The sequence below is a fragment of the Myotis lucifugus genome, unplaced genomic scaffold, assembly GCF_000147115.1.
Source record: "Myotis lucifugus unplaced genomic scaffold, Myoluc2.0 scaffold_419, whole genome shotgun sequence".
In the NCBI taxonomy this organism is placed as follows: Eukaryota; Metazoa; Chordata; class Mammalia; order Chiroptera; family Vespertilionidae; genus Myotis; species Myotis lucifugus.
Window position 1 is genome coordinate 445241 of NW_005871467.1, and position 18221 is coordinate 463461.

Genomic DNA, 18221 nt, shown 5'->3' on the forward strand with positions numbered 1-18221 from the left:
CCAGCGCTGGGACGGGCTCCAGAGGCGGGTCACGGCCGTCCTGCGGAGGCTCAGAGTAACTGCTCAGCCCAAGGGTGCCAGGGAGGGGCGGCACGCGACAGCAGGCTTGCCACAGGCCTCAGCTGTCTGACATCCTTCCCTTTCGTTCAAGCCAAACCTGCCAACCTTTTATCTATAAAAATAATTTTACCTCTTTATTTTTAATATCAAGTATTATATTTCATTCTATTTCCTTTTTTTCTCTATTTTTTAATCTTAATTGTTGAGATTATTACAGATGTCTTTTTTTTTTCTCCCCATTGCCCCCCTCCTCCCGGTTCCCACCCCACCCCAGGCCTTCGCCACCCTATTGTCTGTGTCCATAGGTAATGCATATATGCATATAAGATCTTTGGTTAATCTCTTCTTGCCTCCCCCACCCCCTTTCCTCTGATAATTGTCAATCTGTTCCATTTCCATACCTCTGATTCTATTTTATTCACCAGTTTATTCTGTTCATTAGATTTCTTATTCGTTTATTTTGATTTTTAGATTCAGTTGTTGATAGGTACGTATTTGTTGCCATTGTGTTGTTCATATTTTTTATCTTTTTCTTTTTCTTCTTCCTCTTCTTAACGAATACCCTTCATTCATATAATACTGGTTTGGTGGTGAAGAACCAAACTTTTTCTTGTCTGTGAAGCTCTTTATCTGACCTTCAATTCTAAATGATAGCTTTGCTGGATAGAATAATCTTGGTTGTAGGTCCTTGCTATTCATCACTTTGAATATTTCTTGCCACTTTCTTCTGGCCTGCATAGTTTCTGTTGAGAAATCAGCTGACAGTCGTATGGGCATTCCCTTGTAGGTAACTAACTGCTTTCTCTTGCTGCTTTTAAGATTCTCTTTGTCTTTAGCCCTAGGCATTTTAATTGTGATGTGTCTTGGTGTGGTCCTCTTTGGGTTCCTCTTATTTGGAACTCTCTGTGCTTCCTGGACTTGTAAGTTTATTTCTTTCACCGGTAGGAGACGTTTTCTGTCATTATTTCTTCAAATAGGTTTTCAATATCTTGCTCTCTCTATTCTTCTGGCACCCTCATAATGCAAATATTGTAATGCTTGAAGTTGTTACACTATCTACATATTTTTGGATTCTTTTTTCTTTTTACTCTTTTGGTTGGGTGTTTTTTGCTTCCTCATATTTCAAATCGTTGATTTGATTCTCAGAATGCTCTACTCTACTGTTGAATCCCTACATATTATTCTTTATTTCAGTCAGTGTATGCTTAATTTCTGACTGATCCTTTTCCATTTTGGGGGAGGTTTCTAGAATATTCTTGAGTAACCTTAGAACCATGGTCTTGAACTCTATATCCAGTAGTTTGCTTTCTTCCATTTCTTTCATTTGTGACATGTTTCTTTGTCTCCACATTTTGGCTGCTTCCCTGTGTTTGTTTCTGTGTATTGGGTAGAGCTGCTAAGTCTCCTTGAGTTGACAGAGTGGCCTTGTGTAGTAAGTGTCCTATAGGGCCCAGTGGCTCAGCCTCCCCAGTCACCTGAGGTGAACACTCTAGGTGCACCCCTTTGTGGGCTGTAAGCACAGTCTTGTTGTAGTTGAGACTTGATTGCTGTTGGTGTCACTGAGAGAAATTGGCCTCCAGGCCAATTGGCTGTGGGGACCAGCTGCAACTACAGTGGGAGAGCTGCTGTGCAGGAGACACCCCTATGGAACAGGACTTGCTTCAGTGGAGCTTTGGTGCTCACTGAGTCTGCCCCTTGAGTGTGTCGCTTATGGATGTGTAGAGTTATAATCTGGTGTGGTCTGACACTGACCACTGGGTACACTGGCTCGTGGGTCTCCAGGGAGATGCAAAGCCAGCCACTGCCTGGGGCCACCCAGCAGGTGCTACAGAGAGATCTGCAGATTCCTCCTCTTTGTATTGGGTTTGGAAGTGCCCAGATGAGGCCCAGCTATGAAGCAAGGCAGACTGCTGCTGGTACTGGGTCTTGATAGGTTTGGGGCTTTCTGACCCAGCTGCAGCTTATTTGAGAGATTTTAGCCTGAGCAAGACCAGGCCATTCATATGCAAAAGCCGTTGCACACAGCTTGGGTGGGGTTGTAATTGGATGAGGCAGGGTCTTAGGGAATCACCAGGGCAGAGCAAACAGAAATGGCTGCCAGTCAGCCATGCAACCGGGAATATCCCAGCATAGGAATCCATCTGGGAGAAAGCCGCCCCTGAATTCCTGCCCCAGTGCCAGACAATCCAGTTCCTCCTGGTATGAATCTGTGTTCCCCAAAGCCTCACCCTGGTGCTGGAGCTCAGAGGAAGCAGGACCTTGTATGTTCAGTTTGTGGTGCCAACCTTTTAAGAGGAACTGGGTCTCCTGCAGCCTCTGTATCACTGAGCCCCAATCTGCACTGGTTTTTACAGAACATAGGGACTTCTTTTCCCAGCTCTGGGACCCTGGGATGGGGCTGGGACCATTTGCTCCTCCGGGCGGCCTCCACAAAGATGATCTCCCTCCCCGTTAAAAAAGAGCCCACATGGGTGCCAGATCAGCCCATTCTACACCTCCTACCCGTCTCGGTGTGCTTTCTTCTTTACTTCTCTAGCTGTAGGACTTCTCTTCAGCCAGCTCTCCAGTGGTTCTGGATGATGGTTGTTCTGTATTTTCGTTGTAATTTTGATGTGGTTGTGGGAGGCAGCAAGTACAGGGGTTTACCTACGCTGCCATCTTCCTTTTCCTCTCCCCTGCCAGATTTTTGTTTTTTTTAAAGGACTGGCCTCTTGGGCAGAGCTTGTTTGTGTGATCTGTGTTACACACATCTCTCTCTCTTCGCCGTCTCTGACCCCTGACGGTCACACTAGCTCGTTGTGGGCACTGCTGTCACTGGGGCTGGACCTCAGCCCGCCTTTGTGTCCCGATGGTTCTGATCTCTCTCTCTTCGCCGTCTCTGACCCCTGACGGTCACACTAGCTCGTTGTGGGCACTGCTGTCACTGGGGCTGGACCTCAGCCCGCCTTTGTGTCCCGATGGTTCTGGCACCCTGAGGGACATGGCAATCCCCTCTGCACTGCGCAGGCTGGGACAGCAATTCTCTGAATTCCAGGGCACACTGCCCAACCTCAGACGCTGCGTTTGATTTTTTTTTTTTAATGAAAACATTCACCTTAGATTTCTATAATTTAGAAAACGTGCTATGTCAGCCTTTGTGCATCGGGTGTAAACTGGCAGGACCCGTGTGTGCCGTGTCTGCAGGTGTCATTTTAATTCCTGCTTCTTTCTCAGGGCGGAGCCCTCTTGACACCATTCTAAAGAAATGAAAATCTGGGCTTTTGGTTTTCTTTTAACCCTCTTAGGCTAGCTTCTTGGAGAACCCCCTTGCATTAATTTTATCTCCTGCTGACTTGACTGTGACAATCTAAACCTCATTTGGTGCTGAATGCAATGCTGGTCTGGGAATTGGTCTATGACATGGTAACCTGAAAGGCATCCCTCATTGGGGGTGATGGAAACGCATCCAGAATTACATCAGGGAAGGCACACGGGACTGGTCTCAGCTCAACCCTGAGAGCAGTAATTTTCCATCATAAGCTACTAAATCCTCTGTCAAGCAACAAGCTTCCACAGTCTGCTGATGGGTAAAAATGGGCCCGGTGCCAGGCTTGGACTTTGAGGGGGTTGCTCAGAGGACAGGTTGGAAAAATCCCCGACCTAGACTCGAGAATCAGAGAGTTTTAAATGCTGACAGGACCTTAGAGATCACAGCCAGCATTTCCATACCTCGCTTGCCAGGGAAGACTCCGAGACTCGGAGACGTTGGGGGCTTGGTGGATGTCGCACTGGCCCGCGTGCCCTGTGGGCCCCAGGTCCCTGGAGACAGGCTTCTGAGTCCAGGCACCCTCTCCCTTCAGCTAGAGCCTTGCTGTGGGCCTCCATTCTCATGTGCCATCCGCATAAATGTGACTTCCTTCCCCTTTTGCAGCATTTCACCAACCAGAGGGAAGAATTTGAGGGCACGAGGGAGAGCATCCTGGTGTGGCTGACGGAGATGGACCTGCAGCTGACCAACGTGGAGCACTTCTCCGAGAGCGACGCTGACGACAAGATGCGCCAGCTCAACGTAAGCCTTCCTTCCCTGGCGCCTCGTAAAGGAACACAGCTGCCTGCGCAGCGGCGGGCGAGCGGCCAGGTCTGGGGGCAGGCTCCAGAGCTGGTTAAGCTGCCGGGCTGCCTCCACCGGCACGGCGGGGTGCTCACCAGCAAGGATACTGTTCCCTGCAGCCCAGGGATCAGTGGAGTGAGGCCCCTTTTTCTCTTCGTCTTTTATAATCATCCAGGGAGAGAACACTCTTTAGGCTCCAAACAGAAGGCACGAGATGCTGTTTCTCCAGATGTGCAGTATAACGGGAACAGCTGTATCAGGGAGCGGCCCAGAACAGATACCGTCTCCTCTCCCACTGTTACCAATAATCTGTGTCACACTTGAACCTCACATCACTCCCTCCTGAGCTAGGTTTCACAAGAAGCTGAGGGTGGACATTTCCGTCCCTGGTAGAATGGCACTAATGGTCATTCTTACTGTGTCCGCTGAAGCAAATGCCCGTTGGTGGCTGGCTACTCTTTTTCCACCGAAAATTACTGCTCTCAGGGTTGAGCTAAGACCACACTCAATGACAGTGCATGGCCGGCCATCCATGTCAAACTTTTAGAATCATTTTAATTGGAAAAGTCAGTACCCAGAAGGAGGAGAGAAAAATATGTACGGTTGTTGTAAATTATTAAATGTTTGTCACCTTGTTAAAAACGGATGAAGCTAAGAAAAAAAACAACACGGATGAAGCTAGAGTACTAGGTGAAGGCACAAAACAATCATGACATTTTGATGACTTTTCTATGGCTTGTTATAAGAAACAGACATTGTCTAATTCTCAGAGAAACCCCTTTCTTTGAAATCCTTTCTCATGTTCCTCACAGGGTTTCCAACAGGAAATTACATTAAACACCAACAAGATTGACCAGCTCATCGTTTTCGGGGAGCAGCTGATTCAGAAGAGCGAGCCCCTGGACGCCGTGCTGATCGAGGACGAGCTGGAGGAGCTGCACCGATACTGCCAGGAAGTGTTCGGCAGGGTCGCCCGCTTCCACCGGCGGCTGACCTCCCACGCCCCGGTAAGGGGGGCGCACCCACAGGGGCTTCTGGGCCACTCAGACTTGGGGTTTGACCAGACTTGTCGTGGAAAAATTTTATTTCCACTCTTATTAATATAGAGGCACGGTTACCTAGAGGCTCCCATCTCCCAGTGGAAAGAGTAGCCCGTCTGCCAAGTCCTGCCCCTTCGACACTTTCCCATGTGCTCCTGGGTACGCGGTTTCTGGCCCGTGTCAGTACTCCTGGGATATCTTTATAACTGTTCTGGTTTTGCTTACAGTGCTAACGGGGGGTTGTACTGGCCTTTTCCACTGTGTTAATGTCTGGGAGCTCTTAATATCTGTGCCTTTCTGGTGCTTCGTTCTCACCGTTGAAGTGCCGAAAGCGCCAGCTTTTGAAAGCAGCTGTGATGATTCCCTTGACAGAGGGGCCTTTGGGGAAATTCAGGTGGCGTCGGGCCATTACCCAGAGGCCACTGCCTTTGTGTGCCTGAAGCTTCGATGATGACCTTCGACCAACGCAATTGGCCATCTTTTCTTTTCTGTGTCGTCAGCTGCCCAACTTCAAACCTAATTTCTTCATCACACATAGCCTCAAAAATAACCTACATTATTCTCTCTCTCTCTTTTTTTTTCAGGACAGTTTTTTATTGCCTAAGTAGCTAGGATATTCGGTGCACTATACAAATCATTTCATTACTCTCATTTTTAAAGGTAGCAATTGATAGTCACTTTTCTTAGAGTCATGATAACACAGGGAGAATACGATTCTGTATTCTGAACAATAAGATTGGGGATAAAGCCGAACCGGTTTGGCTCAGTGGATAGAGCGTCGGCCTGCGGATTCAAGGGTCCCAGGTTCGATTCCAGTCAAGGGCATGTACCTTGGTTGCAGGCACATCCCCAGTAGGGGGCGTGCAGGAGGCAGCTGATCGATCTCTCTAATTGATGTTTCTAACTCTCTGTCCCTCTTCCTTCTTCTCTGTAAAAAATCAATAAAATATATATAAAAAACAATAAGATTGGGGATAAAAAGAAAGAACCTGGTACGTGTGGTCCTTGAACATGTGAATCTTATTCAGAACACAAATTGCCTTAAAAAATTTACTTTTTAATTTTCTGATTTTTGGAGGAACCTGTCATATAACCATCAAGGAAACTTTGGCCTCCCTTTCTTTTTTAGATAAAGTTGCTGAGTGTAGATTATCAAATTTAAGATTTTTCCTAGGAAAGAAAATGGAGTTTTGGCAAATACCAATTGTAGGTCCCACACTAGATGTAGAGTCTAAATTGGAATAACCAGGAACAGGGCCTGGGAACTGATGGCCATTTTCGGGAACTGCTGGGCGGGCCAACTCCCAACGCTCCTCAGAACCGGAGTCGCCTATGGTTTGGTTAATTCTTAAAACTGGATACTCCCGTTTTAGGGCTTGGAAGATGAAAAGGAGGCCTCTGAGAATGAAACGGACATGGAAGACCCCAGGGAGATCCAGACTGACGCCTGGCGTAAGCGGAGGGAGATGGAGGAGCCCTCATCTCCTCAGGCCCTTTGTCATCTGGTGCCCCCGGGCCCGGGGCCCGAGCGGTCTGGCTGCGAGACCCCTGTCAGCGTGGACTCCATCCCTCTGGAGTGGGATCACACAGGTGACGTGGGGGGCTCCTCCTCTCACGAAGACGACGAGGAGGGCCCATACTACAGTGCACTGTCAGGTAAGAGGCCTGGGTGTCCAGAGACCTTGAAATTGACCATGTGGCTATGTTTTTAGCTCCTCACAACACGGCCAGCTCTCAATGATCAGGAGTCCAGCTATGGCTGGCCCAGACTTCCTGTGGCTTCCTGCGTTCTGTCCTGCCCACTTCCGACTCACCTGAGAGTTGGCTCACTCCTATGGTAGAGGGGATCAGAGGGGAAAAAAAAACGGGAATTCACTTCAGGCCACTGAGGCTATTCACGGATGGCCCTGGCTCATCAGGGAACTTTCCTGGCCAGTTTTTCTGACTGCCCATAGATTGAGAGTTTTCATTCTTTCTGTGCACCGCCCCTCCCCCACCACTGCTTTGGACGGTTGGGAGTTGGCTGAAAAAATCCTTCTGGGTTTTTTTTAAAGCTTTCTAATAAAACAGGTAAAGGGTAGTTACCTTCCTCCTTCCGGCTGACAATGTTTCTACTGTTTTAATTTGATACTGGGGCGTTCCTGCAGTGAGGAAATTGACATTATTCTTTTTCAGATGTAGAAATCCCTGAAAATCCTGAGGCATATCTTAAAATGACCACAAAAACTTTGAAAGCGTCTTCTGGTAGGCCCCTGCCCGTGCATGTGTCTCAACATGGCAGCACCCTCGGCGCACACTGCATCCTAAACCTCGCTCCCACGTCATGTCTGACCTCTGCCTTCGTGGACACCATGGCCTCGTTCATGGTGTATTCACACTGCCATACTCACACATACCTGCGCACTCCTCCCAAACCCCCACCCAGACCAGAGCAGCCTCGCCGCCATCCCTCTCCCCCTCAGGCCTGCGCAGAAGGGAATTCTTCGTGGTGCCTTCTTAAGTGTTTATCTTCCTGCCGTCTAACTCCAGTCCCTTGGCATGGGCCAAGCTTTCTTCATGGTGGCTTGGTTTGGAACTATTTCCTTGCTTACGGTGATTTCCTGGGAAGAGGGTGGGTGAGTGTAGGTGAGGGTAGAGGTGCTGTTGCACTGGTTGCAGAAGAAACCTTCCTTTCCTCTACTTGCAGCTCTCATCTTCATTCCCTGCCCGCCCCACCTGCAGTACTGGGTGCAGCCACAAGTGGCCCTCTGATCCCGTTCACCACTCCCTCCCCACCCCCCTCCTGAAAGGCCTCCAGTCTTCGTGGCCCCAGACCCCCTCGCTGCCAGTGTCCCCACCACGAGACCCGGCTCCAAAACACCACTCATCCCGCAGCAAATCATATGTTCGTTGTGCTCCATGGTGAACCCATCTAGCGAAGGCCCAGTGTTGCTCAGCTGCATGACTCATTTCATTCCCTTCTGGGACATACTGACATTTTGCAAACGTGCATGCTTTGCAAGGAAAGCTGCAGAACTCATGTTCCACCGTAACCTGATGCCATGTTGCCGTGACCTTTTTGTGTAACTAAACAGGAATCCTTTGGTTGGAGAGAATGGACTGTCACTTGCTATTTTTTGTTTCAGGCAAATCCATTTCTGAGGCCCACTCATGGCACGTTCCTGACAGTCCTTCCTGTCCCAAGCATCGCTACAAACAAATGGGAGGTGATAGGAATGTACAACCCATCCCCTCAGATTCCAGCACCCCTTATAAACCAGCTTACGTAAGTCGTTTTTTTAAATTTTTTTATCGAATTCATTGGATGACATCAGTCAATAAAATTATGTTTCAGGTGTGCAGTTCTCTAATACATCATCTGTACATTGTATTGTGCATTCACCACCCCAAGTCAAGTCTCCTTCCATCACCATCCATCCCCCCTTTACTCTCTTCTACCTCCTCACACCCTTCTTTCTCACTGGTTTTGCTCAATCCCTTCACCTTTTTCACCCAGCCCCCCAACCCCGTCCCTTCTGACAGCTGTCAGTCTGTTCTCTATCTTATTGTTCTCTATCTGAGGGTCTGTTTCTATTTTATTAGTTTCCTTTGGTCATTAGAGTCTACATATAAGTGAAATCATATGGTACTTGTCTATCTCTGACTGGCTTATTTCACCCAAGTGCAGGAGTAAATAGTTAAAATTTTCCAGGAGAGGGACTTTGGTGCCTACTGTGTGCTCGCTCCCAGGAACATTTTGAGTTGGTTTTCCCGGTGACAGTATCTCTGCCAAGCTGTCCACACTTCATTAGAACCCTGGCGAAACTGACCTGAGTTAAAAATAGGTTTCTGGCCAATTCAGGAAGGACTGTCAGGAACGTGCCGTGAGGGGCCCTCAGAAATGGATTTCCGTGTGTGTATGGACATGATGTAACAGTGGTTATTACCGTTGAGTCGGTCATCCATGTAAATGATGGAGAAGTGAAGGGCGGGCTTCCCTGAGTGGCACCTGAGCTCCCAGACCTTGGTTATGGTTCCCTTTGACCACAGGGCACACCCTGTTCAAAAATCATGACTTCCCATCCATATGATTTGGCCTTGTACTGTGGTAGACGTGGGTTTGAGTCCTAGCCCTGCCAATAAATTGCTCTGGATCCATAAGCCCTTGACCTGCCTCTGTGAGCCTCCCTCACCTGCGGCAAACGTACCTTACATAATTGTTGTCAGGATTGGGTGGACGCAGTTATGAAGAAGGCCCTCAGGAGTGGTCGCCATCATCATTATTACTACTGCTATATCCTACTGTGTATATGCGTCATTATTGTTATTTATAACAGTGCTGTTCCTTCTTACATTTCCCTCTGGGAACATAGTCTTGGCACCCCTCCGGCTACACAGCTGTTGGGGCACAGCCTGCCTAGGATCTAATGTTGGCCCCAGATCATTCTCAGTGCAGAGAGTTAGTGATGAGTGAGTTGCATGTTCAGTGTCATCCCTTAGAAGAACCAGCAGCAGTGTCAGCCTCACGGGATGAGTCCTCAGCGTGCCCTCTGTGTCTAGGAGTGAAGAGAGCTCGATAATTGGAGGAGATTTTTGGCTGCACGTGGTCAGACCGGAGTCATTCGATAGTGGCTGCCCAGGCCCGATTTGGGAGCTCTTGCTGAGCAAGCAGTTGTCATTTGTAGCCTGTCTCTCTGCAGAATAGGACCTCACAGTCGGGGGGGGGGACCCCAGCACCTCACCTTTGCTTTACACCCATAGTTCCAGTGACTATGCTCGTGTCCCTCCCTCGCCTGGCCGGTTTCAACGGCTCACCGCTTTTTTTGGTGTCTGAAACCAGGATGTCACCAGAAATCGGAAGGTTTTTTAGTTATTTTTTTCATTCCACACAAACAGGCCAGATGGACACAATCCAAAGAAACCGTGGCTTTTCTAAAAAGGCTACGTTTATTTTTGGAAAGGCCTGAGATAACAGACCAGTCAGCTCTGTGATGACAGAAGAGCAGCGAAGAATAAATGCTGGGTAATGAGCAGCCGGGGGCAGATTCATCGTCCGTGTGGTTCCGATTCCTGGGACAGGAGTGCCCCCCGCTCTCCAGTGACTGGGAGGGAGAACTAAACGTCTGTAGAGACAAAAAGGTGCTAAGCTCCACGGTGGTTTTAACTCTCCGCACGGTTCCTTTGGGGAGTGTGAGGTCGCCGCACGTCAGCTCGGTCACTTTATTCCCAGTGTGGACTCACCACGGCTTCCCCCTCCCTGGGCCAGCAGCTGGGCTTGCTCATCAGTGCTACCTACCCACACCCGAAGCGCTTGTATTTCCAGGAGGTTCCCCCTGGAAGGAAAGGGCTCCCAGATCCTCATCTCGTACCTGTTAACATGAACCAAGATACTCTTCAGCCTGAAATGGATAGATGATAACATAAAGTTGGCTCCTTCTAGGTAAAGCTGCTGTTGTCTCCAGGAACTGATGGTGGCAAGGAAGGCCCAAGCGTCTTGAATGGCAGCCCCCAGCCGGAGGACGAGGGGCTGGCCCCCCTCACCGGGCAGCAGTCAGGTACCGTGAAAGCAGGTGGTGGTGAAGAGGGTTCGAGTCTGTATTGGGGGGTTAGTCGGGGATTTCAGTCACGGCTCGACAGAATATTAATTAGGAATTGCCCAGCTATGTAACTCAGCAAAACTGCTACCCTCCCCCACAGCTGCCAAGTTATTTTAGAATTAGCTGACTTGTATTTATGAACACATTCCTAGACTATTCAAAACTAATCTTTAAATACAGACAAAGTGAGCCTCAGTGATGAAGTGTATGTTTTAGTGACTTCAGTTGTATGTGAAGAGCAGACACAGGAAGATTATTTTCGAAGCGGTCTGTCAGGTGTCTCCCCATGAGACCAGTTCAATGATTATAAAAATAATTACTCAACCGAGTCTAAAGTCAAGCTGATAGCCCTGACCTGATCGTCACAGACCAAAGGAGAAAGGGCCGCAACTACAGCACGAACTGAAATGCTGAACTTGGGACCAGACCACATGCTGGCCACACGCGGGGTCTCCTACCCAGCGAGCTGCCTCCCCCCAGCCTCGGGGGGAGTGTGGTGGCCTCCCCCCAGCCTCGGTGGGAGTGTGGTGGCCTCCCCCCAGCCTCGGTGGGAGTGTGGTGGCCTCCCCCCAGCCTCGGTGGGAGTGTGGTGGCCTCACCCAGCCTCAGTGGGAGTGTGGTGGCCTCCCCCCAGCCTCAGTGGGAGTGTGGTGGCCGTGGCCTTGAGCCAGAGCCCGGGGATCGTGCCCGTCCACACTCCAGGGAAAGGAAGGACTCGCCAGTGCTGAGCCTCAGCAAAGAGCATCCCCTCCAGGTCTTATCACTCTGACCCTCACTTAGTTGGAGGCAGAGAATTCTGTTGGCAGAGCTGCTTCTTTTTATTCCAGGTGCCTTTGACAGCTGGGAGCTGATTCAAGCACAGGAACTTCGGAAGAAACTCTTAATGAAACAAGACTTGCAACAGCTGAACGCTGATGTCAACGACACCATCACCTGGCTGAAAAACACCGAAGCAGAGCTGGAAACGTTAAAGACGGCCAAGCCTCCCTCTGACGCCCAGGAACTGGGACTCAGGGTGAAGAGACTGAAGGTGAGGCGGAGGGTGGAGCAGAGGGATGCAGAGTGCGCCTGCAGGTGCTGGCTGTGCTGGCCGAGCAGACCAAGTCTGTCGGGCGGGGCGGGGGAGGGGTGGCCGTCCCTCTCTTCCATTTCACGTCTGCAGCTGGCAGGGACGTGGATGCAGATCTTCGTTTTCATCTACAGATGGACCCAAAGCCCAGCGCAGTGCTGGGCAGGTGTTGCTCAGATGCCCAGAGCTGGGAAGTCTGACTTCAGAGGCACCTGCCGGCTCTTGCAGAGGTGCTAGTGGCCACTGAGAGGCAGCTTACAACACCCTTCCAGCCTGTGTGCGGTCCAGGCTGGTGGTGGAGCAGTGAGGGTGGGGAGTGACCAGCTCACCTGCTGCTGGATTCGGCGGCCTGATCTGGCTCCTCTACTACACAGTTAGGAGTTGTCAGCCACACAGTCAGTCTTCACCATACTGGAATGCCCGGCCAGGGAACAGGGAGGGGCATGAGCCTGTGCTTCTAAGAGGACCCAGGACAGGGGGCCCTTCGTGTTTGTACTGTTGTTTCACTTGTGCATGGATATATCAGGGGTAACCATTCACCCTAAGGAATAGCACTTCTGTGTAACCAAGTGTACTTTATCTGCAAGACTTTTTTAATCTGATCCAGAAGTGTTAAGCCAGCCAGAGCTCAGCGGGCCCGGCTGAGCTGGCCTCTGGCTGAGCTGGCCGGCCAGGAGACAGGCTTCTGCTCTCTGCCCAGCGGCCAAGTGCACTGACCTTGTAAGGCAGCTTCTTCACCTGACGCTTCCCAGCCAGTCATAGGCGAGGTCGCCCTGCTTCTGTGGCCTCGGCTTGGGGACGCGTTTGGAAGATCTGTTCCCACGGAGGTTCTAAGTGAACCCCACACCACTCTCTTCAGAGCGCCTCACCCAGCCTTTCCTTCTGCGGCAGGAGATATTAAACGCCTTGGACACCTACAAGGCTTTGGTGGTCTCTCTCAACGTGAGCAGCAAGGAGTTCCTGCAGACGGGGAGCGGCGAGTCCAAAGAGCTCCATGAGAACGTGGGCCAGCTGCGGCTGCACTGGGACGCGGCGCGGGCTGCGGTGGAGAGCTGGAGAGAGGGCTTGCGGCAGTCGCTCATGCAGTGCCAGGTACGCCGCCACAGCTGGCGCTGAAGGCCCAGTCCCGGGCACAGCCAGGCCCACGTGGGTGGGAGGGGCGGATATTTTTATCATCGTCAGGCTGCGTTGGCACAGCCAAATGTGTCTTGTGTTAGGAAACATGTGCTTTACCATTTGTTTCTGAAGAGGCCCACCTGCTGTCTCACAGCCTGACGCTTACCCTGGGTCTCCTGCTCTGCTGCCCAGGCCACTCATCGTGTGAGGGTTTCAGCAGGCATTCCAGGGGTCAGAAATGCCACTCCAACATTGCCCCATCTCTGTCCTTTTGTCAGGAAGGCTCCTGGCCCTGGAACAAGGAGCAGTTTAACCTGCTCCACAGCCTTAGTAGCCGTATAATTTTGGGCAAATCATTGAATCTTCTGGACCTCAGTTTTCTTATCTGAAAAACTAGAGTGCCGGTGCACAAAATTTGTGCACGGGTAGGGTCCCTAGGCCTGGCCGGCAATCAGGACTGATCAGGGCCTTCCAGGTGCTGGCTGGGCCCTTCCTTCCCCAGCTGCCAGCTGCTGGCTGGGACCTCCCTTCATTCCGTGCCACCCCCTGGTGGTCAGTGCACGTCATAGCGAGTAATCGAACTCCCGAGGGGACACTCCCGAGGGGACACTTTGCATATTAGCCTTTTATATATATATATATATGAATAATTTTAGTGTCTCCATCACAGGATTCATTTTCGGACAGTATGCTTGTAGTCTTAGCCCAGCACCTGACACATACTAAATGCTCAGCCCAGGTTACCTCTAACCCCATCATAGGGAGCATGAGCCACCAATAAGCCCACATGCAGCCCTGTCCTTGGGTTATTATACATCAGGGGTAACCATTCATCCAAGGAATAGCATTTCTGTGTAACTAAGTACTTTGGCCACTCAACCCAGCACATTTGTGTGGTCTTCCTGTCATAGCAGGTGGGGCATTCTGAAGCCCCGCCTTTGCGGCAGCCCCTTTCACTTGGCAGATTTCATCCTGCCTCCTGGAGCTGTGCCCAGTGTTCTCTCCTTCCCCCTTTCCTTGTTTTGGGGCCTTTTATCCACTGGATAGGACAAGAAGAGCAGATGACTCTCATGGACGAGAGATGACTCTCATGGCCAACGCTGTGATGTGTGTTGTTTTTTAAGGACTTCCACCAGTTGAGTCAGAATCTGCTCCTGTGGTTGGCGAGTGCCGAGAGCCGGAGGCAGCAGGCTCATGTCACTGACCCAAAGGCAGACCCCCAGGCTCTCCTGGGGTGCCGGGAGGAACTCCTGGTAAGTCTCCTGGGCGGCTCTGCACCTCCTGGCCTGTCAGGAGTCCTCCTTAGGTAGCCTCACCTAGTTTCTGGGAACAGCAGTGCCAGTGGGTGTCTGAGCACCCCTCTGTGTTCTGAAGCAGGATGACCTGCAGGGATGAAGAGCAGGGCCCAGAGCAGGAGGTCTTCAAGGCTCAGGAATTGAAGGGAGTTTAGCAATATCCTGAGACACTGAAGGCCATTGAAGCACTTTTCTCCCGTGTGAATATGGCTCATTTCGGGGGAAATCGGATGCAGGTGGTCCACCTGTATGAGCTTCCTTTATCCACTATAGAAAAGCCTTCCTTCTCAGAGGTCACTTGTGTTTCCATATATTTATCTCAGTAACGTGTTAACATGAGACCTCATTTGCACTCAAGTGGACATTTTTATCCACATACTTATATGTGGTTTAATTTTAAATATTTAACATTTAATCACAATGCTGGTCATTGTTTAAAAAACATCATTGTGCTAAAAGCTCTGTGAAGCCACGCCCTGCAGGATCGCTGTGTCCCACAGGACTTTCTGTGACGGAATGTTCTGTCTGCTCTCTGCCCGGTGTGACAGCTACTGAGCCCCTGAAATGTGGCTGGTGGGACTGGAAATGAACTTTTCATTTTAATTAATATAAACTTAAACAGCCACATGTTGTCTAGTGGCTACCATATTGGACAGCGAGAGAGCCACATAACCACCCTCAACAATACAAGCAAATTTGCCGGCTGCCTCCATATTTCTAAATAGTACGCTGCCGCTGCCTTTTCTCAATTCGTTAGATTTTCCCTTGCCCTCCTGCCATTAGTCGATAAGGGCCTTGTCTCCCCTCACTTCTTCCTCTGACTCCTCCAGCAACACAGTTGTCTCCAGAATGAGAAGGAATAAAAAGGGGCAGGGTGTAGTCAGCTTGCTGTCCAAGGGATGCTGGGCTTGTGGACATAGGCGGGAGGAGCAGAAGGTTCTGGAGTGGAGCACCAGCCAGCGCTCATCCCTGATGAATGAGCACCTGCTCCTGCCGCACTAGCTCCCCTTTGCATAAACACTGTTTCACACTTGTCTGTCCTTAGCAACTGGAAAAGGAGCTAATGGAACGTCAACCTCAGGTGAACTCCCTACAAGAGATTTCAGACAGCCTTCTCATTAAGGGGCACGGAGAAGACTACATTGAGGCCGAAGAAAAGGTGCACGTCATTGAGAAGAAACTCAGACGGTTACTGGAGCAAGTGTCCCATGACTTAATGTCCTTGCAGGGAAGCCAGGTGAGTCCCCGGGTGGCTTTCACATACAAAGATGTCATAACAGATGCAGGCAGGAAAGCCTCGAGCTCGCCGTGGGAGTGGCGTCCCGAGTCATACCCCTCTCTAGCCGTGTGGCCTTAGAACATTACATAAGCCCTTTAAGCTGTTTCATCGTTTGTAGCATAAGAGGGATGGAACAAGAGTGCCTTCCTCTCAGCAGGGCTGGGCTAATCAGAACAATCCCAGTGCTTCTACCATTTCTGCCTTGCCTTCACGTTGAAGACGCGAGCCTTCACTTTTCTCACGTGTCACACTTTCAAGTCCTCTTCTCTGTCCCGCTCACTCTCCTCTGACCACTTTCTCATTTGTCTGCTTTCTGGCCTTTAAAATGTGTCCCAACTCAGAACAAACGAACACCCAAACCGTGGCCCCTCCAGTCCGGAGTCCACATGTCCTCCTGTGCAGCAGGACCACGTGGTCTCGCTGGCACGCGGTCCCGGCAGCACTTGCGCAAGCTCACTGCCAGCTCCTTCTGTCCCTCTTGCTCCTGCTGACCTCAGCCTCCCCCCCACATGTGCTGTGGGTTTTTAATGCAAGAAGTTGGCCTTGTTTACATACATTCCCTTTTGTCTGCAAAAGCCCCTCTTCCGGGAAGATTTGAGCTGGGGGAGGGGAGGTGGTGTGACGAAGACTCTGCACGAAGCACGTTTTTGTGCTGTGGAGACTTCAGAACCTGTTTCCCTGAACTGAATGGACTCGTGGGGTATGGATTGCAGATCCCAGACCCGTCTCTGCCCGGCCTGGACGAGGTGGATGCTGGAGACCAGCCTCCAGCAGTGTGCGTGCCAGCTTCCCCGGCAAAGGTGAGAGCCCTTCCCTGTGAGAACCGCACTGATTAGTTTCCAAAGCCACTGAGAGGACAGGAACGGGGGACTGCGAGGCCCCCAGAGAGCGCATGGCGCCATAGACTGCTCCAGCCTGCGGCGCGGTGGGGAAAGGCTTCCTCCGAGTTCCTCTCTGGGACGGTAGCAGGTTGGGAAAGAGGGGAGCCCTCCAACTGGAGGCTTCCTGGTCTCCAGTAACAACAGATCGACAAACCCAGCTATTACCTCACAGAGCTTCGTGTCAAACGTGTTCTCTAGTCGCCAAAGCTTGTCAGGAAGCCCACCTAAGGAAGGATGTTTCCTCACCGACAGAACTAAGAATTATATTCAGGTCACTAACTGGATTGTTTTCATCCAGGAGACCGGAGCAGAGAGAACTACCAAAGGCAAGAACAGGACAGACAGCAGGTAACAGCCCTGAATGCCCCTGTCCACCCACTCACCAAGGCCACGATCGAGGTCTTTGTAAAAACCTGGTTTTCATCCATCTGGAAAGGGGGAGGCTTCTCTCCCAAACCTGCACCCAGCCGTTGGTCCCATTTTAATCTCAGTCCTGGGCGTCTTACTTACATGAGCGGGCGGTCAGGAACCGGGAGTGGGTTCTGCCTCCAGGCCTCTTGCTGAGCTCTCCCCCTTCTCTGTTGCCAGGGTGCCAGGCCCGGCTGACCCAGGCCGCTCTCGGCCACAGCGCTCCTTCCTGTCCCGGGTGCTCCGGGCGGCACTGCCCCTGCAGCTGCTGCTCCTGCTGCTGCTGCTCCTGGCCTGCCTGCTGCCCTCCTCCGAGGAGGACTACAGCTGCACGCAGGCCAACAACTTCGCCAGGTCCTTCTACCCCATGCTGAGGTACACCAACGGCCCACCCCCCACATAGAGGCTCAGCCTGTGTCCTCGGGAGCCCAGCTCGCGGCCCCGGACCCACCTGTGAGTGACGGAGCGGCAGCACCGCCCAGGGACCTGCTGCCGACACCTCCCTCCGGGCGCAGCCAGAGGACTGGTTTGGGGATCCCTGGAAACTGCAGTTTCCTCAGGAGCCAAGCACTTTGTGAATTCTGACTTATTTGTAAACATTATTAAAATGTAGCTAATATGGTCAGGTGAACAGTAGTGTTCATCACATAGTATATATTCTAGAAACAAGCAAGCGGATTCTGCCTTAGGAATGGTTCGGAAACTCGCGTGCACCCTTGGCTGATGGAACAAAACAATCGTATTTTAACTGTTTAGAATTAAATTTTACTCCAATCAGCTAACAATTCTGAGCTACAGGTTATAAACCAAAATGTTCTGTTCAGTACTTAGATCTGCTCTTTTATATTGCGTTAAATTTTTAAAGAGATTATATTGCATGGATGTGTTGTGCATATTTTTTAACAATGCTGAATCTGTATGAATGTAAACTTTGATTTTTTTAAGAAAATCAGATTTTAGCTTTGGACTAATGTACAGTAAATGCCAAAATACATACTTGATAGGGGCGTTTTTATAAGTTAATTTTATAAGACTTTTCACATTCAAAGTGCTGCTTCAGGTTTTAACTGTTTGGCTACAGGGGGGTTGGTACAGATACCTGAAGCTGTTTGTCGTATGTACAATGTTTCTCATTAAAACAAAAAATAGCCATACATTTGTTGTGCTGGATTATGTTACAAAGCAGCTAAATAGTGTATGTAATCTTCCAGAACACAAAAATTATTTTTAAACTATTTAGTTCTGAGATAAGCTTTATATTCTACTTACTTAACGTTGTACAGAATAATAAGAAATCTAGAGACCTACACCTTTATATGAGGCAGTTTCTCGGTGTGTGACCCTGTAGAGCTGCAGGGAAGGATAATTTCACCCAGATCTTTCTATTCCCAGCTCTCTCCAAAGCGA

At 50.3% G+C, this 18221-nt stretch overlaps 1 protein-coding gene across 1 annotated transcript in view; it reads left to right on the forward strand.

The window, feature by feature from the left end:
* Positions 1-17968, forward strand: part of SYNE2 (spectrin repeat containing nuclear envelope protein 2) — a 254062-nt gene extending 236094 nt beyond the window's left edge. The window contains 14 exon segments of the mRNA XM_023743920.1: positions 1-55; positions 3971-4108; positions 4963-5157; positions 6564-6846; positions 7366-7434; positions 8316-8455; positions 10610-10724; positions 11594-11796; positions 12727-12927; positions 14076-14204; positions 15292-15483; positions 16239-16325; positions 16705-16754; positions 16995-17968. The exon segment at positions 1-55 is cut by the window's left edge and continues 26 nt beyond it. Of these exon segments, the coding sequence (XP_023599688.1) occupies positions 1-55; positions 3971-4108; positions 4963-5157; positions 6564-6846; positions 7366-7434; positions 8316-8455; positions 10610-10724; positions 11594-11796; positions 12727-12927; positions 14076-14204; positions 15292-15483; positions 16239-16325; positions 16705-16754; positions 16995-17217 (2080 nt within the window). The 3' untranslated portion in view covers positions 17218-17968.
* The last annotated feature ends 253 nt before the right edge of the window (positions 17969-18221 follow it).